At 35.7% G+C, this 19816-nt stretch overlaps 1 protein-coding gene across 9 annotated transcripts in view; it reads right to left on the bottom strand.

Moving 5' to 3' along the window:
- ARHGEF7 (Rho guanine nucleotide exchange factor 7) overlaps positions 1 to 19816 on the bottom strand; it is a 267744-nt gene that overhangs the window by 41754 nt on the left and 206174 nt on the right. For all 9 annotated transcript variants that reach the window (XM_077158695.1, XM_077158691.1, XM_077158687.1 and 6 more), the window contains one exon: positions 3478 to 3600. In XM_077158695.1, coding sequence (XP_077014810.1) covers positions 3478 to 3600 — 123 coding nt within the window. The remainder of the gene's footprint in view (positions 1 to 3477; positions 3601 to 19816) is intronic.

The following is a 19816-nucleotide window of genomic DNA, read 5'->3' as shown; positions in this document are numbered from 1 at the left end:
GGAAAAGAGAGTGTCTCTCAGTATCATATAAACTAAGTCCTAAAATAAAGATAAAATTCTGAGCAAAAAGTAAATACTAAGTACAGGTTAAATAAATCAGAACCTCAGGGATCCACTGTTGCTATGTCTCGTCTATGCCCCCAGACCCCTATCCTCCGTACTCTGTCCTACCATCCAAGTTTCTTAAGAAAAGGCTATTTCACTATGTCAAACTTACTATGTTTTGTTAAGAAAACAAAACATAGTAAGCATTCCTGGTGAAAATATATAAAATATTTTTAGCTAAGCCATTTGAACTTCTGTTTGTAGTTCAACCTAAAATTCACTCATTTGGGAAAATGTGATACAGAGTAGTTGGTCTTGGCACCTCCTACAGTTTATCCCATCCTAAATAGATTTCACATTAATTCCGGTAATATATCTAATGGGAAAAATACTGTACTTAATTAAACCAATACGGAGACATAAGGCTTCAAATATCAGGCTGAAAATAAACTAAACAGTCACTAGCAAACTAGCCCCACATTTCTTAAAACTTAAGACAGCTACAGACCACTTCTATCTAAATATCTTTCTAAGAAAACCTGAGTAATCTTGTTAAATAAGGTTCACTGCAGATAACAGTTCATTTCTGCTCTGCATAAAATACAATAATTTGGTTGATAATTCCTACTTTCTGTCTATACATATGTACATACATATTTCTAAATCAATCTCAATTAAATATATATTTAAGAGAGATTATCAAAATCAAAACAAATTATTAAAAAAAAAAAGTTTCACATAATTGAACCATCCCATCATCATTATTTTTATACAGTCTTCCAGTCTTTGTCTAGAAATATTTTACAAAGATATAAGAACTTAATACATTTCTATATATAAGCCTTTTTTTTTTTTTTGTATGTTATATGTTACGGGGGGGGTCACATTTCATTTTTTTCCATGTGAGTATCCCCTATTGCAGCACCATCTTGTTGAATTTTTGTTTGTTTGGAAAATCCATGGGCTGGGAATTGAACTTGGCAGGTAGGAATTCTACCACTGAATTAACCCTTGCATCCCCCTAAATATAAGCTTGTAGGACAGCCCATTATGGTGATTTAATTTAAAACATTATTACTATAGAAGTTGTCAAATTAGTTTAGTGGTGTGTATGTGGTTTCTTTCTGCTTTTATAGACAACACACATCTCTGAGAATTTAACCTGTACTTTCTAAGAATTATTTTCTTGAAAAATCACAGAAGAGCAATTACAAACCACAGTAATATTTTCAAGGATCCTGCTGATTTTTAAAGGCTTTCAAAGGCTATGCTGATTTAAAAGCCATAAGCAGTATCCTTGAGTATCTGTTTAAACAGTTATGCATTTTCATCATCACCTGTAAGTATCAAAGATGCCTTGACCTTCCCCAGCATCTACTTCCCACCAGGAATGGAAATTATGTGTGCTCTAAAACTGATTCTTACATATTGCCTCCTCTAGCATTCTCCCCACCAGTCTATTGAGCTGGGGCAAAAACAAAAGCTGCAGAACAGAACTTTAGAGCAGAAGCTAAAGGAAAAAGAATGGAAAAAAGGTTATTTGACATGTACTCTGGGTGTGGCTTAGAACAGATGCTTTTATACATTAATTTCTTTGAACATCATTCCAAGCCTTTTACATGTATCTTACTTCGTGTATTTTACAGATGAGGAGACCCAGTTAAGTCCATTGCCTAAGATCTCAATGCCAGTAAAACAACTGAATTGAAACGTGAATTCAAGTCAGACTCCAAAGACTACAAACTACAAAGCCTGTTTACAAACAAGTGTCTGGTTCTAACCTCATTTTGATCACAAATACAGTGTTTTGGTTTTTTATACTTATCATATGCTTTACTCTGGATATATTCTTTATCAACAAAGTCAATATATTCTTTAATCAATTATTATTAAAAAAAATACTTAATCTCCTTAAGTATTAGCATACTCATGGTATCAATTTCTAGGGCATGAACAGAGTAGGATTTATGAATTTAGATATGAGAAATTTCTATCTTACCAGCATTTATCTAAATGGAACATTATTTATCAAAGACACAGTCTCATAAAAATCAAACCTTAAGATACAATCTCACAACACTCATGTTAATGCTATATATGAATCTTAACTGAATTTCTAAATGGTTAAGCAATGTTTGCTTATAAAAAATGACTTTAGGTTTTAAGTAAAAATATTTAGTTATGAATAAGTTGAGGTAGGGCGGGCTATGGAGGCTCAGCAGGCAGAGTTCTTGCCCGCTATGCCGGAAACCTGGGTTCAATTCCCAGTGCCTGTCTATGTAAAAAGAAAAAAGGTTGAAGTGAAATATTTAAATCAGAAGCACAGCGCAGGTCACAGAGGCTCAGCAGGTGGACTCCTCGCTTGCCCATGCCAGAGACCCAGGTTCGATTCCTAGTGCCTGCCCATGCAAAACAAAACAAAACACTACAAACAACAAAAAAAGACAGTAAGAAGCACAGTGGCTCTTAGCTTGATGTTACTACACCAATAACTTATACATTTATGGATTTAACAGTTTTGAACCGCTATTTTCAAATGAACCCATAAATTTTTTCTAAAACATTTATGTTTTTTTTGTTTGTTTGCTACATGAGCAGGCACTGGAAAGTGAACTTGGGTCTCCAGCATGGCAGTCAAGAACTCTGCCTGCTGAGCCACCGTGGCCTGCCCTAGAATTTTTTTATTAATAAAAAGAAACTCAGTCTGCAGTTTCCTAACACAAAGCCAATACTCAGTTCTCAGTACTCACTAGCAATTGGGAGCTATCCTCAATAACTGAGATAGCTAAGCAATTTCTATTTCAAATTTTCAAGAAATAGATATAATAATATTACATATGGTTTCCATGTACTTGGTTTCTCTTAAAAAGACTAGTAAAAATCCATTCCCAGTTTCACTTGTTTCAATGTTGTTTAAGGTTGAAAACCTAAAGCTAGTGTTCTCTAATTTAATGTTTTACCCACAAATCCTAATACTAATCTTAAATGGGACATTTTCTCATATAGAATATTTAATTGTCTCATATACTTCTAGTTTTTAATTTATTTTTATTTTTTATTTTTATTATTATTTTTTTCATGGGCAGGAACCAGGAATCAAACCTTGGATTCTGGCATGGCAGGTGAGAATTGTGCCACTGAGCCACTGTTGTACCACCCTACTTCTAGTTTTATCAACTGAGAGAAATATCCAATAACTTGCCACTGCATTCCAGAGTTCTTAACAGTTCCATTTTCCAAGGGCTCTAGGTGGAAGAGGAGACGTCAAAAAAAGATTTTTTTCTTTTAAAAAGATATTAATCAGTCTTTCTTACCAGTATATACTAAGGGTAATTTTTTTAAATTTCACCTTTTAATAATCAAGTAAATTTTAAGACTGCATTTTGCATATTTTTTTAAGAAATTAATTTAAGAATGTCCAAGGGAACATACCTGTGTTCTGTAAGAACATTCACTGCAGATGGGTGATTGGCACAATATGCAAGGTAAAAGGTTTTCATTTGTGGCATCAGATTTAAAAAGCAACCTCCAACTCTCTGCTGAGTTTCAGGCAACCTGAAGATACATAAACCAAAAGGAAATAATCATAAGTCTTACAGAAGGAAAACTGCTAAGTAATAAATACATAATATTTTGAGTAAGAAAGACTCCCTCTGTATCATTTCTATGAAAACAAAATATACAAATCCCAGAATATATCTGTTCATACTATAAATCAAGCAAGGAGAAGTATTACAATGAAAAAAGCACTGCTATAAGGTAGTGTACTAAATTCCACTTTTTTTCTCCAGCATTCAAACTACTACGACTCATGTACAATATAACTATAAATCCAAAAGTAAAAGCAGACATCATAAGACTAAATTTTTCAAAAAAATAAGAATTACAAAATATGATTATTTGTGTTCTAGTTTGCTAGCTGCCGGAATGCAACACACCAGAGACGGATTGGCTTTTAATAAAAGGGGATTTATTTTGTTGGTTCTTCAGAGGAAAGGCAGCCAACTTTCCACTGAGGTTCTTTCTTACGTGGAAGGCACAGGATGGTCTCTGCTGGTCTTCTCTCCAGGCCCCTGGGTTCCAACAACTTTCCCCGGGGTGACTTCTTTCTGCATCTCCAAGGGCCTGGGCTGAGCTGCAAGTGCTGAGATGAGGAATGCCAAACTGCTTAGCAGTGCTACGTTGCAATCTCTCATTTAAGCACCAGCCAATTAAGTCAAACATCACTCACTGCAGCAGACACGCCTCCTAGCTGACTGCAGATGTAATTAGCCACAGATGAGGTTCACATACCATTGGCTTATGTCCGCAGCAACAAGACTAGGTATGCCGCCTGGCCAAGTTGACAACTGAATCTAACTAACACAATTTGATATACAGTGTTTTCTACCTCAAGTCAGGCACAAGAAAAAATGAAGAGCCCTCAGTTGAAAGGAAATTAAATACAAAAAAGCCATCTTTCACTTTAGGTTAAAGATTGGAGACTGAACACATATATTAGCCTCCTCTTCTCCCCAAGTCTGTATTATAATGACAGTTAAAGTGACTTTTTAAAAAGGCATAAACTCAGAAGAACAAGAAGAAAACAAAAAAGACAGGAAGAAGGAACTTGTGGATGTTAAAAAGCAGATGGATAAGTGGTAATGACTTGACAGACTTGACAAACCTGAATCAGTAGTATGAAAAGCCAAGAAATAATCCTATTTACCCAAAGAACCCCAAGTCTCGGGAATTAGTACCATCAGGTATTTGGGCCACTAGGGGTGAAGGTGGGGCTAAAAACAGATAACTGACAATGTGTAAACTGTGACATATTCTGTTTACCTATTCCCTAAACCTGGCAGTAGAATAAAGGCAGAAGATTTAATCTCTAGAAAAGTAAAACAAATGGTTTCCAGGTTGAGGAAACTAACAACAAGGGTATTTGTTTTGAAAACAAGAAACTTAAAATGACAATTACCCCCCCCCCCCCAACTACTTCTTTGCCCCTCAGATTCTCAGAACACTGACAGGAAGGATTTTATACCCTTCAAAACAGGAAATAAGATCCTTCTCTTCTCTTCAGGGAATCTGACCCAAGAAAAAAAGAAAGTATTAATTCTAAGAGTTGATTCTCCAACAAAACAACAATAGCCAACAAGTATCAATCCATAAGAACTCCTATTTAATTTTTTAGTGTGCCACTCTATTTCTAAGAAGACAGAGAATGATCAATAAACACTTCTGTGAAAAGAATTCTAACAAGAATGACAGAACCCTTAAAAGAGGTGGGAAGGAGGAAGAATTGGAAAAAGAAATATAATAATGAGGAGCCTGACTCCAGGCCGAAGTCTTGTATGTGATCTTTTAGACCTCGTCACAGGCAGTTATAAGGCTTTACCTGGCAGACACCATAGGGAAAGCTGCCCTTCCCACACCAGATTCTGTGTACAGTCTAGAAAGAATTGTGGTCAAGGACTTAGGTCCTACCCCCACCCCCATGCACGTTCTTAGGCATATCTACATTCCTAGTCCAAATGCCCCCAGAGGGCTCCTTATTGGGGTCCTTAAACATACTTTTCTCCATTCTGAGTCAGTATCACATACCTTTCTACTGCTAACCTTCCTCTTCTCCCCCACCTCCAGCCCCTTGCTCCCCACCCCCAGGTCCATATAAAGGCAGGAGCCTTTTATTTGGGAGCTTTCTCAGCAGTGAGACTGAAAAATCAAAAGGAAACAATATAAGCATATTGTTCTGACATATGGAGAAAATCCAGAGTTTAGAACAGTTGCCTCTGAAGAAGGGAATGAGAAGGAATAGGGAAAGGGAGGAGAATGCTGGTTCTTTAAATAACAAGTCTCACAGAATTGCTTGCCTCTTGAAACTATGTGTAGATACAATTTTGTTAAAAATGTTAAAAAAAAATTAAGTAAAAAAATTGCCTTTAAATGCAGAGGATATTACACACTAACATCTTCTTCAAAGTACTATTTTATTATAATTCTATAATAAATAGTATGCAAAATGCTGCCCCTGAGTCATTAAACAAATCTATTCAAGAGATACATTTTAACACATTAGGAATAATTCTGTTCAACACACTGCACTGATGAAGGTAAGCTATTAAGGACATTCTTTCAGACAGCACTATAGTACATAAAGATATTCAATGATGTGGTATTTATAAAAGCAAAATATTGAAATAATATAAATATTCAACAATAGAGAAATGAATAAGTAAATAATGGTATAATTACTCAATAGCTTATTATATAGCCACAAAAGATAGGTTCTTATAAAGGCCATGAATTAACATAAAAAATGTTAAAAGGGTTGGTTAAATGACAAAAGAACGTTAAGTAGCATTGCACTGTAGAATACAACCTATTATTTGATGAATTGTGTTCCAAAAAAGATATGTTGAAGTACTAACCCCCTGGTACCTGTGAATGTGAACTTACTGAAATAGGGCTTTGCAAATGTAATCAAGTAAAGATGAAATCATACTTAATTAGGGTAGGGTTAACCCAATATGACTGCTATCCTTATAAAAAAAAAGGAGTCGAGACTCAGAGAGAGGCCTTGTGAAGACAGCAGCAGAGACTGGAGTGATGCATCTACAAGCCACAGATTGCTGACAAACACTAGAAGACAAAAGGGACAAGGAAAGATTCTCCCCTATAGGTTTCTGAGGAGCATGACTTTGCCAACACTTTAATTTCCGATGTCCAGCCTCCAGAACAATGAGGTAATAAATTTCCATTGTTTTAAGCCACATGATTTGAGATCATTTGCTCCAGCAGCCCTAGAAAACTAGGACACAACTAAATGCACAGTAAAAAGCCTGAGGAGAAAACATACCAAAGTTTAAAAAGTGTTATTTTGGGAAATAGGACAAAGTGTGGTTTTTCTTTTCTTTCTAAATTTCTGTGTTTTCTATGTATGTCATACTAAGCATATATTAGTTTTATAATGGAAAAGCCTTTTTTTTTTAAAGTAGAATATTTATTGATGTGGGACATCGCACTTCCTAGCAGACGAGATAAACGAGGACATCAAAAGCTGAGGTTAACAAAATTTTCTCATACCAAGATAGGACCAAAATGGCTAAGATAATACAAAAGGAACTTTAAAATCAGACAATGTCAATTATAAATTATAATCCTAGTCTAACCACTTACTGAGTACTGTCAAAAATTCACTTAATTTTTAATTTTGGTCTTTTCATTGGTAAAAATAAAACCTACCTTCTTAGGGTTGTTATGAGCCAACTAAGTAAACTAGTGTATATAAAACACTTAGAACACAACTTGGAAAGACATTTGGTTCTCAATAGATGGTAGCTGTTTTTATCACCACCTCTGTTACTACAAAACATAAGGTTACTTAAATGATTTTATACCTCAGACCTGTTCATGTTTCTTTTTTCCTACTAAAACAACAGACTACTGCTCCAAATGTTATACAAATCAGTTCTTTAATTGTTTCTTATTTCTATATTTAGAAAAAAGAATAGTGAATTGTTTGGAACATCTTTCGAAACACCCCAATTTTTTCTAGCATTATAAAAACAACAGTGCATATGATATCCATTAAAATGAGCCTGCAACTGCTGTCCAAAGGACAGTTATCCAAAGGACAACTGATTATTACATATCCCTATATAACCCAAAGTGAGCAATATGCTGAAATCTAATAATGATGTGGCTATTTCATATAATTTATGCAGAAGTCTAGCCAGAATTGTAGTTTTAATACTTAATTAGGAATTTATGATACCTAACATATAATACATGCATAAACAGCATCTTCTAGGTAAACAGAACAGAACATGCAGCTTAATATACAATCAAATAAAACTGTTTTACAAAGCAATTTTCACACAAATGTTTATACTTCAGTTTTTAGATTAGAAGAATGTTCCAATGTCTAGGAACTTAGGCCCAGAATAATATTTCTAAACTTTGAAAGAAATGTCATTAAATATTTAACTATGGAATTTACAACAAATCACCAAGGAAAGAAAAGTAAGGCTTGAATGACTTCAATAGATTTGGGTTCTAATATTTTCTGCAACCAAAATGGACTTAGAATTTAAGTACAAAACAATGCAACCACATTTAAAGTCAAGAAGACTTTAAAGATCCAACAATAGCAATGGCATTCAATCAACACAACCAAGAGCCTACCATGGCAGTCTACCTCTACCCTCAAGGGCAAATATTTTCTTACCTATTTTAGCAAATGAATGTTGAAATAGGCTTGCTACTCAATAATTATTCCCATAACCACATTTACATATGCCTTTTATAAAACTTTTCAAAAAGAAAAATTATTCTTTCTGATACAAAGGATGGTTGTAATTGGGTCATGAAGGGAGTGAGTAGTGCTGAAGTCTATGAATGACTGACAATGAACTATTAGAGGGTAGTACAAGATATTTCTAAAAAACAGAACAAAAATTCAAGAACTTTAGACACACAATACAGATCATCAGTATGGCAATATAAGAAATCCCCTGGAAAAGTTTCCCCTTGGAATCAAGTAACAAAAGGACAAATCCCATGTGCTTGGAACTCTAGATGATGAGAGAGACTGGAGGAGTCTACAAATGCTGAAGAGAAGAAAATTAATCTCCAAGATCAGGCAGATTTCTGTGCTATAGCTGCCAGTCCAGACCCTTCCCCCTCATTGGTCCTGCGCAGCTTGGAAGTTGCATAGAGGAAGCACGGCCCAGGTCCCTCCTATTGCAGTTGCAAACTACAGAGCCACTCATATCGTGAGTTAGAACCCTATACATATTCAGGCACTGGAACCCAAATTCAGACACTGGAACCCAGGTCAGAACATAGGGTGTTGAGAAACGTGGAATAGAAAAAGGCCACCAAGGAGGGAAAATAGAGAGAGAGAGAGCGTGAGAAGCCACAGCAGAAATGTTGGCAAGAGGTGTAACACTCAATCCAGTCTCTGTTAGCCAGACCACATAAAAGCAAAATAAGCCTTTCTGGAATGAACCCATCTGGGTCCGTGAGGTGGAATAACTGAAGGCAGAAAAGCCAGGGAAATGTAAAAAGGTGGGGGGTGGGGAGGAGGAAGAGGGATGACTGCACCACTCTAGGACCGGCCAGGTCCCAGACCTGAGAAGTATTAGGAAAATGGGGCACTAAGTGAGACAGGTAATTTAAACATATTATAGGTACTGGGGACAAAACTATACAAAAACAAATAGAACTGATCAAGACTTGCAGAGAAGGAACAGAGGAGAGGAAGCTTTCTCCTAGAAGTGAAAAAATTGCACAAAAAGTACAATTTTACAAATTGTACTGCACATCCAGGGCAAGAATGAGATGAAATGAAACAATCTGAATAGTTACACACAGGCTACTCTAAAGAATCAGAGTAACTTGGATGAAGCATCAAAGAAGAGCTTTAATGCAAAACCAATCAATAATAAAATCCCGGACATGAGGGAGAAAACTGACCTTCAGAGGTAACACATCAAAATAATGAAATGCCCAGAGATCAGCAAAAAAATTATAAGTCATACCAAGAAACAGGAAAAGATGTCTCAGTCAAGGGAACAAATTAAAATTTCAGAAGAGACACAAAATTTGGAGCTAATCAAAGAAGTCTGAACAAATCTCCTAAATCAATTCAAGGAGAAAAAGAAAAATACGGCTATGAAGCTAAAGGATACCAAGACAATGTATGAACATAAAGGAGAATTTGAAAGCATAAAGAGAAACAACAAATTATGGGGATTAAAAGGCACAATAATGGACATTAAGAAAATAACAAAGGCATATAAAAGCAGATTTGAACTGGTAGAAGAAAATTGGTGAACTAGAAGACAGGACAGTCAATAACACGCCAAATATAAAAAGAGAATTCTGAAAGCAGCAAGAGAAAAGCAATTCAGTACATACAAGGAATCATCAATAAGCCTCAGAGCTGGATTTCTCAGCAGAAATCATAGAGGCAAGAAGGTAGTGGTATGATATACTTAAGGTACTTAAAGAGAACAACTGCCAACCAAAAATTCTTTACTGGCAAAACGGTCCTTCAAAAATTGAGAGAGGGTCAAAATATTCACAGATAAACAGAAACTGATACAGTTTATCAATAAAAAACTTGCCTTACAAGAATTACTGAAGGGAAGTTCTGTAGTTTGAAAGGAAACGACAGGAGAAAGTGGCTTCAACTAGTGTAAAGAAATGAAGATCTTCAGTAAAGGTAACTAAAAGGACAAATGCAAAACAGAACAATAACTTATCTTCAACATACAACTTTACTCTTTAATTTCCACAAGAGTCAGAATACAAATAGACAAAAAAAGACATGAAAAAATATAAAGAAGTAATGTGGGACAAAAGCAATTTAAAAGTTGGGAGACAGGGATACAGGAATAGAGAAATGTGTACACTATTGAAGTTAAGTTGGTATCTTTTCAAATTAGTAGGACATAGTGTAGGTTGTGTAATAAAAACCCCAGAAGAAATACAAAGAAGGTATTTAAAAAATAAATAGTAACAGAAATGAGAAAGGGATAAGTCAGATACATCACAAAGATCAACCAAACAGAAAAGGAGCTTGTAAAAAGGAAAAAGAGAGACAAAAAAAGTTATGACATATAAAAAACAAAGGACAAAATGGGTGAGGTATGTACTGCCTTTACAGTAGTAACACTTAATGTTAATGTATTAAACCCCCAATCACCAGACTCAGATTACAGACCGGATAAAAAAGCATGACCCAACTATGTACTGTTTATAAGAGACTTGGCTTAAACCCAAAGACACAAAACAGTTGAAAGTGATAGGCTGGAAAAAAGATTATTTCATATAAATTGTAACCAAAAAAGAGCTGGGGTAGGTATACTAATATTAGACAAGGTTTTAAGTCAAAAGCTGTTACAAGAGACAAAGAAGGGCACTATATACTAATAAAGAGTCAATCCACCAAGAAGAAATAACAATCATAAATATTTATGTAACTAATCATGGTGCCCCAAAATACATGAAGTAAACACTGGAAAATTGAAGGGGGAATTAGAACATCTCAACAGAAGATTAACAAGAAAAAAGAATACTTGAATAATAGGATAAATGAACTAGACTGAACATCATATAAGAACACTGCACCCCCGAACAGCAGGATATACATCCTCCTCAAGTATACACAGGTCATCTTCCAGAACAGACCACGTGTTGGGTCACAAAACATATCTCAATACATTTAAAAAGATTGAAATTATACGAAGTATCTTCTCTGGCCACAACAGAATGAAGCTGTAAAACCAGTAATAGGTAGACAACTGGGAAATTCACAAATATATGGAAGTTAAGTAACACATTCTTAATCTGTGGGTCAAAGGAAAAATTATAGGGGCAATCAGTAAATATCTTCAGATGAATGAGAATGAGAAACAGCATAGCAAAACCTATGGAATGTTGCTAAAGCAATACAGAGGAGGACATTTATGGCCATACATGCTTACATTAAAAAAGAACAAAAATCAGAGACCTAATGACAAACCTGGAGGAACTAGAAAAAGAACGGTAAACTAAACCCAGAGCAGGCAGAAAGAAATAACAAAGATTAGAGAAGAAAACAATGATAAAGAAAATAAAAAAGACACAGAGAGCATTCATTAACAAAACCCAAAGCTGGTCTTTGAAAAAGATCAATAAAATTGACAAAATGTTAGCTAGAATGGCAAAGTTAAAAAAAGAAAGAAGACACAAATAAATAAAATCAGAAATGAAAGGAGGAACATTACCTACTGACCCCACAGAGATAGTATGAACAACTGTATGCTGACAAACTAGAAAAGTATATGAAATGGACAAATTTCTAGAAACACATAAACAACTCTAAAAGAAATAGAAGACCTCAGTGGACCAATTACAAGTAAAGAGACAGAATCAGTCATCAAACCCCCCTAATCAAGAGAAGACCAAGACCAGAATCCTTCACAGGTGAATTTTGCCAAACATTCCAAGAAGAATCAATACTAATCCTGCTCAAACTCTTCAAAAAACAAATTGCAAGGAGGGTATTCACCCTAATACCAAAACCAGGTAAAAATTCTACAAGAAAAGATAATTTCAAACCAATTTCTCTTATGACTATAGATACAAAAATCCTCAGCAAAATACTTGCAAACTGAGCCCAATAGCAATTTAAAAGAATAATTTACCATGGCAAGTGGGTTTTATCCCAGGTATGCAAGCATGGTTCAACATAAGAAAATCAATTAATGTAATACGCCACATTAACAAAATAAAGGGGGAAAGACACATGATCACCTCTAGTGACTCAGAGTAGATAAAAACACTTTGAAAGATAGGAGTAGAAAGAAATTTCCTCAACATGAGAAAGGGCATATATGAAAGAATCACAACTAATATACTCAATGGTGAAAGACTGAAAGCCTTCCCTCTTAGATCTAGAACAAGACAAGGATAAGGATGCCCGTTGCCACCACTGTTATTCAACATTGTGCTTGAATTTCTAGCTAGAGAAATTAGGTGAGGGGGAAAAAAGCATCCTAATTGGAAAGAAAATAAAAGTTTCACTATTTACAAATGACATGATCCTATATATATAAAGTCTTGAAAAACCTACAGCAAAACCACTAGAGCTAAAAAGTGAATTCAGTGAAGTGCCACAATAGTCAGAAGTGGTTCTATACACTAGTGACAAACAATCTGAGGAGGAAATCAAGAAAAATTCCATTTATGATAGCAACTAAAAGAATCAAACATCTAGGTATAAATTTAACCAAAGATAAAAAGGACTTATACAGAAAACTACAAAACATTGCTAAAAGAAATCAAAGAAGATCTAAATAAATGTAAGGGCATACTGTTAAATATCATTAAGATGTCAATTCTACCAAATTGATTTACAGATTCAATGCACTCAAACAAAATTCCAACAGTCTTCTTTGTAGAAATGGAAAAGCCAATTATCAAATTTTTGGAAGGGTAACGAGCCTCAAATAGTCAAAATCATCTTAAAAAAAAACAACATTTTTTTTAATTGTAAAATTTAACATATATACAAAGCAAAGGAAGAAAAAAAAAGCAAAACTTTTCAAAGCACATTTCGACAAGCAGTTATAGAACAGATTCCAGAGTTTGTCATGGGCTACCATTCCATCATCTCAGATTTTTCCTTCTAGCTGCTCCAAAATTCTGGAGGCTGGAAGGAATTTTAATATAGTGATCCAACAACCATACTTCATTTGCTAAATCCCATTTTCTCTGTTATACCTTCTTTTATTCCTTCTCCTAATCTGTAGGGATCTTTGGAGAATGCTCATTCTGATTTTTTCATGTTGAGAAGGTATGTCCACCATTAAAGGACAGGGGGATGAAATTAATTGATAATCTTGGAGAGGCTGGTCGCTCTGGGTTTCAGTACCTATCTGACCTAGGAATCCTCCAGGAATTATATGTTCCAGGAAGACAAACCTAGTACATGAAACCTTAGTTTCAGTTCAAGTTCTTCTTTTTTTTTTTGGTCAAAATCATCTTGGAAGTGTACTGTAAATGATCAGAAATGGATAATGGTGATGGTAGGCCATTATTATGTGTGGTGTAATATATTTGTGAATGTGGTTGAAAAGGGAAGTTTGGGGTCATGTATATTAGTAAAAGGAAAGTTAGAAGATAAAACATGGGACTGTATAATAAAGAGAACCTGCTGTGAATGATGGACTGTGGTTAACAGTACAAATAAAAGAATGTTCTTTCATTAATTATAACAAATGTATGACACTATTACAGGTGTTAATAATAGGGTAGTGTATGAAAAAAATACACCTAATGTAAACTATGGACTACAGTTAGTAACATTTTCATATTCTTTCATCAAACGTAACAACAGTACCACACTAATGCAAAATGTCAACAATAAGGGGGTGTTCTAGTTTGCTAGCTGCTGGAATGCAACACACCAGAGACGGATTGGCTTTTAATAAAAGGGAATTTATTTCGTTAGTTCTTCAGAGAAAGGGCAACTAACTTTCAATTGAGGTTCTTTGTTACGCGGGAAGGCACGAGGTGATCTCTGCTGGCCTTCTCTCCAGGCCTCTGGGTTCCTAAAACTCCCCCCACCCCCGGCTGATTCCCTTCTGCATCTCCAAAGGCCTGGGCTGAGCTGCAAGTGCTGAGATGAGGTATGTCGAGCTGCTTGGGCTGTGCTACATTGCGATCTCTCATTTAAGCACCAGCCAATTAAGTCAAACATCATTCATTGCAGTGGGCACACCTCCTAGCTGTCTGTATATGTAATTAGCAACAGATGAGTTCATGTACCATTGGCTCATGTCTGCAGCAACAGAACTAGGTGCCGTCACCTGGCCAAGCTGACACCTGAAACTTAACTACCACAGGGGGAATATGGAAACGATGTATTTTTTACATGACTTTTCTATAAACTTACAAATTCTCCAATTAAAAAATAATATTTTTAAAAATAAAAAGCATTATGCTAAATGAAAACTACCAGACACAAAGTACTACATGTTAAAAGGCTCCATTTATATAAAATGTAATAAGTAAATTTATAAAGACAGAATAGTGGTTATATAGCACTGGAAAAGGATAGAAGGATTGATAGGTGACTGCTATGGGGTATGGGTTTTTCTTTTTGGACTAATGAAAATTTTCTAAAATTGACTGTGGTGATGAATGCACAACTCTGCACTGTACACTGATTGTACACTTTGGACTGTGAATAAAGCTCAATAAAACTGCTTTAAAAAATCAGTAATGTTTCTAAACACTAGTAACAAGCAATTTGAGGAGGAAATCAAGAAAATAATTCCACTTACACAGTACTAAAACAATCAAATATCTAGGAATATATTTAACCAAGGATGTAAAGGACTTTACATGGAAAACTATAAAACACTGCAAAAAGAAATCAAAGATCTAAATGAATGGAAGGACATTCCATACTCATGGACTGGAAAACTAAATATTGTCAAGATGTCAATTCTGCCCAAAATGACTTACAGATTCAACACAATCCCAATCAAAATTCCAACTGCCTACTTTGCAGAAATAGAAAAGCAATTTAATTATTAAGTTTATTTGGATGTATAGGGCCTCAAATAGCAAAAAAAAAAAATCTTGAAAAAGAATGAAATTGGAGGACTCACACTTCCTGACTTTAATGCTTATTACAATTCTACAGTGGTCAAAACAGTACAATACTGGCACAAGGATAGATATACAGACCAATGGAATTGAATTCAAAGTTCAGAAATGGTCCCTCACATCTATGACCAATTGATTATTTTTTCACTGTAAAACCTGTCTTTGGGTAGCAAGTTTTATGAATCACTATAATATTAAAGCAGCAAGGAAAAAAAGCTACAAATTCTGATAGTGGCCAACTCATTTTTTGACAAGGCTGCCTGGTCCACTCTACTGGGACAGAACAGTCTTCAACAAATGGTGCAGAGAAAATTGGATATTCACATGTAAAAGAATGAAGGAGACTTCCGGAGAAGATGGCGGCTTAGTAAGACGCGCGGGTCTTAGTTCCTCCTCCAGAACAGCAACTAAAGAAACAGAAACAATACGAAACAGCTCCCGGAGCCACGACAGAGACCAAAAAGACAGCGTACCCCATTCTGGAACGGCTGAACGGGCAGGGAGAATCTGCTGCGGTGAGATACCCGAGGGGCGTGCGCTTTCCCGGGCCGGGGCGGCTGGCGACCAGGGTCCCTTCCACACACGTGGCTTCCCGGTCCGACTGGGAACGTTGGATAGCGGGGCCCTCCCGCCACGCTTGGTGTCTCAGGCCAGCTGGGCAATTTGGACCAGCACTCCCCCAAGTCGCGGTGGCCGGCGACCACCCCCTCCACACGCGGTTTCTCGGGCCGACTGCGAGATTCGGATTGGCAAGTTAAAGGAGCCACAGCATCTTTTACTGGTGGGACCCACAGACAGACGAGCGCCACGAGCGCCACCTACTGGGCAGGAAAAGAAAAACAGAGCCCAGAGATTTCACAGAAAAACCTTTCAACCAGCCGGGTCCCACACCCAGGGAAATCTGTTCAAATGCCCAGACACCAGCAGAAAATAATGGATGATGCTCGGAAAATTGAAGATATGGCCCAGTCAAAGGAACAAACCAATAGTTCAAATGAGATACAGGAGCTGAAACAACTAATGCTGAATATACGAACAGAAATGGAAAACCTCTTCCAAAACCAAATCAATAAATTGAGGGAGGACATGAAGAAGACATGGGCTGAACAAAAAGAAGAAATAGAAAATCTGAAAAAACAAATCACAGAACTTATGGGAGTGAAGGACAAAGTAGAAAAGATGGAAAAAACAATGGATACCTACAATGGTAGATTTAAAGAGACAGAAGCTACAATTAGTGAACTGGAGGATGGAACATCTGAATTCCAAAAAGAAACAGAAACTATAGGGAAAAGAATGGAAAAACTTGAGCAGGGGATCAGGGAACTGAATGACAATATGAAGTGCACAAATATACGTGTTGTGGGTGTCCCAGAAGGAGAAGAGAAGGGAAAAGGAGGAGAAAAACAAATAGAAGAAATTATCACTGAAAATTTCCCAACTCTTATGAAAGACCTAAAATTACAGATCCAAGAAGTGCAGCGCACCCCAAAGAGAATAGACCCAAATAGGCGTTCTCCAAGACACTTACTAGTTAGAATGTCAGAGGTCAAAGAGAAAGAGAGGATCTTGAAAGCAACAAGAGAAAAACAATCTGTCACATACAAGGGAAACCCAATAAGACTATGTGTAGATTTCTCAGCAGAAACCATGGAAGCTAGAAGACAGTGGGATGATATATTTAAATTACTAAAAGAGAAAAAATGCCAACCAAGACTCCTATATCCGGCAAAATTGTCCTTCAAAAATGAAGGAGAAATTAAAACATTTATAGACAAAAAGTCACGGAGAGAATTTGTGACCAAGAGACCAGCTCTGCAAGAAATACTAAAGGGAGCACTAGAGTCAGATACGAAAAGACAGAAGAGAGAGGTATGGAGTAAAGTGTAGAAAGAAGGAAAATCAGATATGATATATATAATACAAAAGCCAAAATGGTAGAGGAAAATATTATCCAAACAGTAATAACACTAAAAGTTAATGGACTGAATTCCCCAATCAAAAGACATAGACTGGCAGAATGGATTACGACCCAGCAATACCACTGCTAGGTATCTACTCAAAGGACTTAAGGGCAAAGACACAAACGGACATTTGCACACCAATGTTTATAGCAGCGATATTTACAATTGCAAAGAGATGGAAACAGCCAAAATGTCCATCAACAGACAAGTGGCTAAACAAACTGTGGTGTATACCTACGATAGAATATTATGCAGCTTTAAGACAGACTAAACTTATGAAGCATGTAATAACATGGATGGACCTAGAGAACATTATGCTGAGTAAGTCTAGCCAAAAACTAAAGGACAAATACTGTATGGTCCCACTGATGTGAACCGACATTTGAGAATCAGCTTGGAATATATCATTGGTAACAGAGACCAGCAGGAGTTAGAAACAGGGTAAGATAATGGGTAATTGGAGCTGAAGGGATACAGACTGTGCAACAGGACTAGACACAAAAACTCAAAAATGGACAGCACAATAATACCTAACTGTAATGTAACTATGTCAAAACACTGAATGACGCTGCACCTGAACTGTAGTTTTTTGTTTGTTTGTTTGTATCTTTTGTTTTTGCTTTTTTCTTTTTCCTTTATATATATATATATATATTTATTATTATTATTTTAATTCTCTTCTCTATATTAACATTCTATATCTTTTTCTGCTGTTTTGCTAGTTCTTTTCCTAAATCGATGCAAATGTACTAAGAAATGATGATCATACATCTATGTGATGATACTAAGAATTACTGAGTGCATATGTAGAATGGAATGATTTCTAAATGTTGTGTTAATTTCTTTTCTTTTTTTTTAATTAATAAAAAAAAAAGAATGAAGGAGGACCCTTATCTCACACCATAAACAAAAATTAACCAAAATGGATCAAAGACCTAAATATAAGAACTAGGATTATAAAACTTCTAGAAGAAAATGTAGTGAAGCATCTTCAGGATATTATGTTAGGCAATGGTTTCTTAAGACTTTTACACCCAAAGCACAAGCAACAAAATACAAAATTAAAAACTTCTGCATATCAAAGTTCTTTATCCTGAAAGTGAAAAGACAACCTACTCAGTGGGAGAAAACATTTAGAAACCACGTATCTGATAAGGGTTTAACTTCCAGAATATATAAAGAAATTCTACAACTTAACTATAAAAAGACAAACAGCCTAATTTAAAAAATGGGCTAAACTCCCCCGTCTATGTGGGATATAACGTAGGGTTGTGGACCTTCCTGGCAATGTGGGACAGAAATCCTAGAATGAGCTGAAACTCAGCATCAAGGGACTGAGAAAATCTCGACCAAAATGGGGAAGAGTGAATTGAGACAACATAAAGTGTCAATGGCTGAGAGATTCCAAACAGAGTGGAAAGGTTAGCCTGGAGGTTATTCTTATGCATTAAATAGATATCACCTTGTTAGTCAAGAGGTAATGGAGAGCTGGAGGGAACTGGCTGAAAATGTAGAGCTGTGTTCCAGTAGCCATGTTTCTTGAAGACGACTGTATAATGTGACTGTGTGATTGTGAAAACCTTGTGTGTGATGCTCCTTTTATCTACCTTATGAACAGATGAGTAAAATATATGGAATAAAAATAAATAACAAGGGGAACAAATGTTAAAATAAATTTAGATTGAAATGGTAATGATCAAAGAAAGGGAGGGGTAAGGGGTATGGTATGTATGAATCTTTTTATTTCTCTTTCTGAATTAATGCAAATGTTCTAAGAAATGATCATGATGATGAACATGCAACTATGTGATGATATTGTGAATTACTGATTGTATACGTAGAACGGAATGATCATAAGAATGCTTACGTTTGTTACATATTTTTTAAATTTTTTAAAAATATGAATAATAGGGGGAACAAATGTTAAAATAAATTTAGTAGACTGAAACGGTAGTGATCAGTGAAAGGGAGGGGTATGATATGTATGAATTTTTTTGTTTTCTTTTTATTTCTTTTTTTGAATTGATGCAAATGTTCTAGGAAATGATCATGATGATAAATATACAACTATGTGATGGAAAAAAAAGAATGTTCATATTGTACACTGATTGGTTTTATCAGTAAAAATTAAAAAAAAAAAAAGAGTTAAAAGAGAGCACTGGCACTATTCTTAGCTCTTTAATTGGTTCCCACCCAAACCTCATAAAAATATATATATATACATATGGACTGAAGACTTGATTAGACATTTCTCCAAGGAGATATACAAATGTCATCAAACATCACAAAGCTTCCCTAAATTCAGACTTTACCTTCTTCTCCAGCCATTTCTCAAGTTACTGTGTGTCCTCAATCTACATACAAGCCACAGTGAACTATGCTAATTTCATTCCTCTGCTCTTTCTTCTAGTGTTCTCACCCTACAATTTCCGCTTGGAAAACAACCACTCATGTTTTATAATTTCACCCAAAGGTCATGACCCATACCTTCACTCTAACCTGGCTACACCATCCTTAGTTCCAAAATTGTAATCTGCTTATGTATCTGTCATAGCACTAGCAGTTCATTGTTTAGATATCCTTATACTTATCTGATTCTTTTCTAGGAGGACAGGGCATTTGGTCTTATTCCACTTTGTTAATTCTGCACTTAAAAA

This window comes from Tamandua tetradactyla, chromosome 4, assembly GCF_023851605.1.
Source record: "Tamandua tetradactyla isolate mTamTet1 chromosome 4, mTamTet1.pri, whole genome shotgun sequence".
Classification (NCBI taxonomy): domain Eukaryota; kingdom Metazoa; phylum Chordata; class Mammalia; order Pilosa; family Myrmecophagidae; genus Tamandua; species Tamandua tetradactyla.
This window is presented reverse-complemented; position numbering and strand designations above follow the sequence as displayed.